We start from the raw sequence: 9,648 nt of genomic DNA on the forward strand, positions 1-9,648 counted from the left end.
CTATCTAGAAAATATAGGCAATAAGAATTACGTGTAGCAAGAGTCAAGGCTCCATAAGCACTTCACACAACATATACATTTCACCCATGGAACCAACAGAAAAGATGTGAAGAATGAGTTTTCTCACTAGTACAAAATGACTAATTAGTTACGAAAAAAAGGACTAAAGTTTTCATATAAATGACCATTTTTCATTCAATGGCTAGTAGTAGCTAATTTACAATATCTTACAACATGACCAAATTTTAGTCATTTTTAGATTAATGATTAATTGGTTTTCTCAATTAAATTGTCTAGTGGTATATTTACGCATTAATTTAGTTATTTATTTAGTGTTTAATTTCCACAATTAATTACCAAATATACAACAAAATTTACTACTATATGTTCACCCGAGTAAGCCAATTAATAACTGAATAAATACGACCAAAATGTTGGTCGTGTTATAAGATATTGTAAATTAGCTACTAATAGTCATATATATGAAAATTTTAGTCAAGATTTGAAAACAATTGATGACCAAAGAAATATGACTAAATTTTGGTCGTGTTATAAAATACTATAAATTAGATACTAATAGTCATATATATGAAAACTTTGGTCATCATTTGAAACAAATTAATGACAAAAGAAATATGACTAAATTTTGGTCATGTTATAAGATATTGTAAATTAACAACTAATAGTCATATATATGCAACTTTTAGTCGTCATTTGTAATCACAAATTTATCATTTGCAATAGTCATTTATCTTTCCTTGGTAGTTTCATATTCATTATATAACCAAATAATTTAGTAGATAATATTTATTTCATTTAGTTTGATTAATACTCATTATAAAAAACTAATTTAGTTGTATATTCATTTTATTTGTGTTTATTATTAATCAATATAAACTACTAATTTCATCTTGAAGCTTTGGTTGTTGTTTAAATGGACATGATACCTAGTATTTTCAATTTCATAGTTAAAAGACAAAACAAAATAAATATAAATGTTCAAAATAAAATCAAACAATACAAAGACGATATCTTGGAATTGACATTGCATTTATAAATTGATTTACCTGTCCATCGATGTCTTATGTGGAATTCCTAATATTTTTTCTTGCACAAAATAATGGTCAATGAGGTGAAAGAATTACAACATTAAAAACCAGAGGAATCCCTACTAGAAACATTTCAAAATTAGATGGCTCGAGTGCATAAATGATCTCCAATAGAAAATGAATCCTATCCAATCCATGCTCTCCATTGTCTTCCCATCCTTTCCCAATGACATTTCTTGTAACTTGCACACGCCAAAGTCAAGTAAGAATCAAATCAAGGATTTGACATTTGTTTTTATCTTTCATATCAATAAACTTTGAATCTAGAAATATTTATGCCGTAAGGGGTTTCCCTTTGAAATCAACTTTCCTCTGGGGTTACATGTACAATTCTAAGCCTTTGATTTAATTGTTAGATGATTAAGATAATCTTACCCATCCAATTGATTTAACTACAAATTATAGATGATTAAGATAATCTTACCCATCATATTGATTTAACTACAAATTATAAAAATGGGATGCGACCCAGCAGATCGACCTCACCCTTGCCCTCGCTCGACGCTACGCTACTTCCAGGTGCTTGAGACCTCGCACTTGCCCTCGCGCCGTAATTCTTCTAAGTGCTTCTCGGACTGGAATGGAATTGATCATCTGATTTGCATTCACTTTCTGCATCGATCGAAGGCTTCAATTCGGATGTCGCTGGCGTGGTGGAGGACAGACCGGCTTAAAGAAACTATTGTTGTGGGAAAGATAATTTGGCTCCCCTTCTTCTCTGTTTTATTTCAGGCATAGTAATTTGGGTTTTTTGGTGTAGCTTGCTTCAAGATTTCTATGTGTTTGTTTACCCATTTGTACTTATTACATATGCGGGACAAGTGGCTTATTTGATTTTTGTCAGAGTGGAGGCTGAAATGCATAAATAAACAAATAATTAGACTTTTTGTGTGTCTTCGCTTCATAGCATCTGCATTATTGTGTACTGTGTAACTCCTGGATTGTTGTAAACTGACAGAGCGCTACCTATGGAAACCTCTGCTAAGTCAGGGAAGGGTGCAGGGGGCCGAAAGGGAGGATCCAAGAAAAAGCCCGTCACGAAATCAGTCAAGGCCGGCCTTCAATTTCCTGTTGGAAGGCTCGCCAGGTATCTGAAGAATGGCAGATATGCCAAGAGGGTTGGGATTGGAGCCCCCATTTTTCTTGCAGCTGTGCTTGAATACCTAGCAGCTGAGGTAAATATTGATATGAATTTTGTTTTTAACACATTGATTTGGTTCCATGATGTAGCGATTTGTTTGGTGGTTCGATTGTATGAGTGGCTTTTGTCAATTAGTGTGCTTTTCGAGTTAGGGTTTTGGGGATTTATAGGATATTGGATTTATTTCGTGGGGTGTTAAGGGTTTCATTTTGGGGAATTTGTTGATTTAGTTTTGGGGCTCTTTTTTCGGTTCCAGGTTCTTGAATTGGCAGGAAATGCTGCCAGAGACAACAAGAAGAATAGGATAATTCCCCGTCATATTGAGATGGCCGTGAGAAATGACGATGAATTGGTAAAGCTTTTGGGGAAGGTTACCATAGCTCATGGAGGCATAATTCCAAACATTCACCAGGTGCTCTTGCCCAAGAAGGCTAGAAAAAAGACGCCAGAGAAGGCTAAAGGTTCAAAGAAGTCCTAGTGGCACTTGGATTTTGGGGTTTTGCCATATTTGTAAGCATCCATAGCCATGAATACGAATGTTCCTGATTTGACTGTCAGCGGGCCTGGGTGTCGTGATTTTGGGCTTTTTTGTGTTACATTGATGCTAATGTTGTAGCCTTCGAAGGTTTTATGGGTCACGGTGCCTGTATGGCCATGTTGCTCCTTGTTTTGTTTGTGTGGAATTAATCTGGAGACTGGTGGTGATGCTTTTTGTATAGTGAATAATTTGGAGTAAAATCCTTTTTTCTATGTGGTTCATTTGCCAAGTTTTATATGTTTGAAACACAAAAGCCTCTTGTGAATTGCAGGTTCTCGCTTATTATTAAATATAATCCCTGTTTTAATTTCTAAAATTCTAGGGCTACTGATTACAATACTGCTATTCATTTGGTCAGAAATTTGGAATTTTCTTATTAGGCCCTTTTGGGTTCTAATTAAATCTGTGAAAGGCATGGCTCCATTTTAATGCGTACACATTCACAGAATCAGGGGACAAATTACATTATCCTCTTAGTGGAATCAAAGGAATTGTCTATATAGTCCTTTCTCGGAATCAAACCTAAATCTTTATCTAGGGTTTTAATAATCTACGGCTTTAATATGAAATACTTCCATTTTTGGAGGATCTTGCAAGGAAAGACACTGGTGGAAATGGATCCTATAGAGAAGATAAGGATGGAAGACACCCCTGGTTTAACGTTTAAGACTTTCAGTGGCATGATGAGTGGTTTTGTTGGGGGTATGTCTGAGGAGGTATGGTGGCCAGATGGTATGATGTACCAAAGGTTGAAAGGAGAATTTCCCTTTCAGGTTTAATCAGTACTATGCAACTTATAAGGAGTTATGGTCTCACATTTGCTGCAATCTAAGGGGTCTTTGCATTGACGAATCACATGGTCGAGAAATTTTGAGAGAAGGACTTCTCGAATGGACCCATGGGTGGCTTTGTTGCTGGCACCTCCATCTTGGGTTTCAGAGGTAGAGATTCTACCTGTTCGAAAGATATGTTTTTTCTAGGCAAAATTCTTCTAAATTCAATTATAGTTCTGATAATTAATTATTTATATTAGACAAAATGCTTACTTTCATTACTGTGTGGAAATTGAACCGATGGCTAATATGAATATATTACTATTTAATGTAGCCTTCTTAGGAGATATAGTTCTAAAGATCCCTTTTGTTAGAAACCATGGGTGTGTATCTTTTCTATTATAATGTTTCCCCAGACTTTTCTCTGGCCCTGGTTGCTTGTCATGTTTTGCTTCACAAGATTTCCCCTAGCCTCGAGGGGTGAAACGTGTCTCTAAGATTCGAACGTTGGTAGGAGCATATAACACACCCCTTTCCTAACCAAACACCCTTGTTGACATGTAATTTTTTAATTCGTGTCTCAATAAAATCGACTTTTTGAAGCACATGATGGGAATGACAATTTTATTTTCCTGTTGATCTTCTGTGGGTGTGGGTTGTATTTTAAATTGAGTTTGACGAAACACATCTTCAGCTCAATTTTATTTAGTTAAGTACTCCTACCAACTTGGAAATTTCATAAGGTGTTTCTCCAGCAACACCTTGAACTAACAAAGAATACAGGGGTTGTCAACCTTGAAAAAAGCAATGGCAAGCAATTGACGCTCCTTGCATCATATACTAGATTGAATTTTTTCAGTATGCAAAATGTTGGAAATGCTATAAACTCGAAGACAAAGGAATTGCTTGAGAAGAGTGCAACGACTCAGAAAATTTTTCTGATTGTTGTTATGATGGTGGCTTTGTTGCCAACACCTCCATCTTGGGTTTGAGAGGTAGAGATTCTACCCGTTCGAAAGCTCTTTTTTTCTGGGCAAAATTCTTCTGTTCGTTTTTTAAAAACTCAGTACAAGTAAAGTTAGCTTCATGTTCTCACCCATAATGATTGCCTGGTTTGTGACCAATGTCATGACAGGACTGTATAATATTTTGAAATATTATCCTGGAGCATTCAAGGAATTCAACCGATATTATATATACTATTACTTTCATGAATATCACAAACAAGGATGGGTGATGCTTGGAGGTGTAGTCTTGTGTATAACAGGTATTGATTATTCTCATGATCATATGTGCCTCATTTTATCATATAGTATACTTGGAACTGTTTTCTAACTCAATTGATAAATCCATACCAACGATTTTCTAAAAAAAATTCATAATTTCATCCCAATTATTTATGTTAAAGCTATACAAATAGAAACACTAACATTAGTTCTTTGCTCTGACTGGATCCAGCTGTTGAGGCATGTTTGCATAATTGGGCCATTTCAACAAGAAATCAATCCAATTCCGAGCTATATGTCATGAATATTGAATATGGAAAAACACCTATAAAAGTATGCATCTTTCTTCTTATCTTTTCTACTTAACTAATGATGCTGATGTTGTTTTATCTTGTGGTTAGGTCTAACATTTGGCATCCATCATCTACATTCCCACATTTTTTACACCTGCCAACAAGGGTGATTCCAACAGAAAAATCTACCTCAAACCCACTCTTAATAATGTCAGCATGGATCTTCTTCCCCTATTCCGGAGTTGTACTACCAGTGCAGGCCTTGACAATGGTGCCAAAGGTGAAGTTATTTGGCTTAAAAACACTCTCCTTCATTTGACCAAAAAAATTTAGGGCCTCATGGAATTACCCATTCTATGCATATCCTGAAATTACAAAATTCCATGTAACTTCATCTAGCTTAGGCATTGCATTAAATAGTTTCAGTGTTTGGTCATTACACCCATGTTTACCATAGCCACCTATCATTGCATTCTATGCAATTGCACAACATCTCTCCACCATTATTCATAACCTCGTTTTCTCGATAAACAACAATACTCATGCAAAACCCAAATTCCACAATACGAATTTTCCCAATATAGAACCCACAACTTAGTTCTGTTGTTGCTACTGCCTAATGACATAAAAAATGTATACATTATTTGGCATTAACTACATTTTGCAATTTAGTATTTAAACATTAGCCACTGATGAATCATGATAGTAATTGTTACTAAGCTTGAATAAATCTCTTATGGGCACTTGTATGGTGATTGGTTGGAGCACTGACTCCTACAATCAGGTCTGCCCATAAATGTATCTCAAAAAATCCTTTCATGTCAAACTGGTATCAATGTGGCACCTCAACTCAATGCTCCATCACACATGTTGATTTTGTTCCAAATTATGATGCCTTTTTATTCCTACAGTGATGTGAGCTATGCAAGGAATTTAGTCAAGGAATAGTAACATGAGCTAAGGTAAGATGATAGAAGAATGCAAAGTAGACACTATTAGCTTGCCTTCCATGAGTATTTTTGGATGTAATCAAGTTTTCCAGTATGGTTTAGTTTATTTGAAGGAGGGATGTAGCTCCCTATCATAAACATGATATCATCTCTGGGTATAATGTGAATTATGGCATCCCATTTCCTCGCATAATTTTTGTTTCCGTATGTTAACTCATGCAGGCGTTTTTGTACTCGTCATTTTTTATCCTATTACTACTGTTCCTTTTTCAAAATCTTAGTACAAGTAAAGTTAGCTTCATGTCTCAACCATAATGATCGCCTGGTTCGTGACCAACATCGTGATCGGACTGTAAAATATTGTGAAATATTATTTTGGAGCATTGAAGGAATTCAACCCATATTATATATATTATTACTTTCATGAATATCACAAATAAGGATGGGTGATGCTTGGAGGTGTAGTCTTATGTATAACAGGTATTGATTATTCTCATGATGATATGTGTCTCATTTTATCATATAATATACTTGGAATTGTTTTCTAACTCAATTGATAAATCCATACCAATGATTTTCTCAAACAAAATTCATAACTTCATCCCAATTATTTATTTTAAAGCTATACAAATAGAAACACTAACATCAGTTCTTTGTTCTGACTGGATCCAGGTGTAGAGGCCATGTTTGCAGACTTGGGCCATTTCAAAAGAAAATCAATCCAGGTCCAAGCTATGTCAAGGAAAAAATTATTAGTATTTCATCATACCTGTGTGCTTCAACCTCCTTAAGTTTTAGTACCATAATGAGAAATTTGGGTTTTTTGGTGCAGCTTGCTTTTTTGTGTGTTGGTTTACCCATCTTTGCTTATCACATATATGGGACAAGTGACTTATTTGATTAAAAACCTAGGGGACATAGGCTGTACATTCTACAAAGAAATACCACAACCTGTGTATTGGCCAATGTTCATTGTTGCCACTTTATCAACCATTGTAGCAAGTCAAGCATTGATTACAGAAACAATCTCAATCATAAGACAGTCCATGGCTCTTAGTTGCTTCCCTCGAGTGAATATTGTGCATACGTCACAAAATTACGAGGGTTAGATCTATTCAGCTGAAGTTAACTATGTTCTCATGGTTATCTACCTTGCAATTGTAATAGGATTCTCGGATGGAACATAGTTTGGAAATGCATATGGTAAGAGTATACAAATTTATATATGACAACTGAATTTGGTAGTTTTTATCGATTCTGTTGAGTTTCCAAGGATAATTTTAGGTGTTTGGTGGTGCAGGGGTTGCACTGGTTGGTGTCATGTTCATTACGACGTGCGTAGTAACCTTGGTCATGCTCATGGTTTGGAACATGCATGTTTTTCTTATACTACCATTCACTCTGTTTTTTGCTATCTTTGAAGGAGTTTATCTATCATCTATATTGAAAAAGGTTCCATAGGGAGGTTGGTGTCCCTTCCTAATTGCAAAAATTTTGGTCATGCTTGTGGGTTGGAACATGCATGTTTTTATTATATCACCCTTCACTCCGTTTTTTGCTATCTTTGAAGGAGTTTATCTATCATTTGTATTGAATAAGGTGCCACAGGGTGGTTGGTGTCCCTTCATCATTGCAACAATTTTTCTGACCATGATGTTCTCTTGGAAATAAGGAAGGTAGAAAAAGTATAAATATTTAGCAGAGAGAAAACTCATCATAGAAGGTTTGAATGGACTGGTTGTCGGGGCGAATTCACTTATACCAGGAATTCATTTCTTTTGCAGTGACCTTATTTCTAAATTACCACCGATTATTGAGCATTATGTAAAGAATGTGGGGTCTCTGCATGAAGTTCTTGTCATTGTCACCATAAGAATGGTTCCAGTCAAGACAATACTTTTGTCGGAGAAATTTATAGTTGGAAAACTAGAGCCAAAAGGTGTATATAAATGTGTAGCCCAATATGGTTACAAAGATGCCCCAAACATTGAAGAATCTGAATTTATCAACCAAGTTTTTGAAAGTGTAAAAGATTATCTCAAGCTTAGAGTAACTCATTCCTCCTCACATGATAGAAGTTATGCAAGCAGAAATACAGTGGAAGAAAGTAACTACTCTTAGATGAGGAATTGTAGTAGATTGAATTGGCAAAGAATACAAGGTCTGTGTATGTTCTAGGAAAAACCACATTGAAGACTAATAAGAGCACTGTGCCTTTTGAAGGATTACTTATTGACAAGCTCTACAGGTTTCTCCAAAACAATTGCAGGTTGGCTCTATCCAATTTTACCCATCTTTAATATCAGAAGCAGGATCCAATTTTACCCAGATCTATATACATAATAATAATAGTGGATTGAGTACCATCAAAATTGTGTAATAAAATAAATTTTGTTATTTTAATTTTTTATTAGTTTTTTTAAACAAATTTGATTTTTATTTTATTTGGTATAGAGAGTGAATGTTTGAAATTGTTGGTGTATAGTTAGCCCATGCCATACATTTCAATAATGAACATTGCATGCAGTTTTGTTAATAGTGTTTTTGTAATTCACTGTTAAAAAATTAGAATTAACCATATGTAGTGATAGTAGGCAAGACCTTTTTTCGCACCATTTATGACTGAAAATTTTAGATTTGATGAAGAAAATTGATATTTAAAATTCCCTTTCAATAGGTTCTGGGGAATTTGTATTTGGAAAATATTATATCCATGGTTTATAAATTACTCACAAAAAGTTGATTCAAAGTAAAATTCCAATTTCTATTGTGATGGGTTAGAAATGGTTTTAACTATTGACCTTTGTATCTTAATTTTCCCCTAGCTTTTAAATACATTTCAAACTCTTTAATTGGCTTCATGGATTGTGAATGCTTAGAATTATTCACCTAAATATATGTATTATTAATGTCTTTTGCAAAACAACCCTTCAAAACCACTGTAAATAAAATAGACACTAAAATCTTTGAACCCCACACAATATTCAAAATTTTTAAATGAGTAATATTAAATAAACTAATAACATTTTTTTTTGAGAAATTTAAATTTTATAAATTCTCAATATTACTTGCAGTTATTCTTAGCTGTAAAAATTTTACACATTTAGGGATGAAAGGCACACTCATCATAAGTTTTACTTCATGAATTGGAAGGTCAGTGTACCAAAAGAAAAATATAGTATTTTATTGGGAATTGTACGAGAGTAACAAGGTGCTCTACAACCCGGTATGACATAGATGTTGTTACATATATATATGGGAATATCTAAAAAATAAATAAAATAGCATAGATCCATCTTAAACCCGGATCTGTCAAAATATCAAGAGATATCAAATAATAATAAAAATTTACACCTCAAGAAATTTGATCCCTCTCAGTACTTGATGAACCCAAATTTGATGAATCTACACTAGTTTTAATAAAACCCTTTAAAAAAATGTTTAAAAAATGTATTAAAACATCATCATACAAAATTGAATAAAGCTGATCAGTTCAAAAATTTACGGAAACAGTTGAAATGCAATACAAAATCTTGCAAAAGGCCAAGAAAATTTGAGATGACCATCCAAGGCACAAGCACTTCATACCTACCTCATTTAAAATGTTGTCAAAAAGAT

At 34.2% G+C, this 9,648-nt stretch overlaps 1 protein-coding gene across 1 annotated transcript; it reads left to right on the forward strand.

Annotated features, from left to right (window-relative positions):
- The first annotated feature begins 2,029 nt into the window (after nt 1-2,029).
- LOC149260213 (histone H2A-like) lies at nt 2,030-2,728 on the forward strand. Its single transcript, XM_089379347.1, has 2 exons — nt 2,030-2,284; nt 2,507-2,728. The coding sequence occupies exons 1-2, from the start codon at nt 2,078-2,080 to the stop codon at nt 2,726-2,728; spliced, it is 429 nt and encodes a 142-aa protein (XP_089235473.1). The 5' UTR covers nt 2,030-2,077.
- Nucleotides 2,729-9,648: the final 6,920 nt, after the last annotated feature.

This window comes from Pinus tabuliformis, chromosome 6 (assembly GCF_031772625.1).
Source record: "Pinus tabuliformis cultivar Carrire ecotype Pingquan chromosome 6, CPIR1, whole genome shotgun sequence".
In the NCBI taxonomy this organism is placed as follows: Eukaryota; Viridiplantae; Streptophyta; class Pinopsida; order Pinales; family Pinaceae; genus Pinus; species Pinus tabuliformis.

Bases quoted from the DNA above. Each gene is read 5' to 3' on its own strand.
- LOC149260213 (XM_089379347.1), top strand. From the start codon at position 2,078: ATGGAAACCTCTGCTAAGTCAGGGAAGGGTGCAGGGGGCCGAAAGGGA. The intron at 2,285-2,506 runs GTAAATATTGAT...TTTCGGTTCCAG, and splicing joins TTGAATACCTAGCAGCTGAG to GTTCTTGAATTGGCAGGAAA.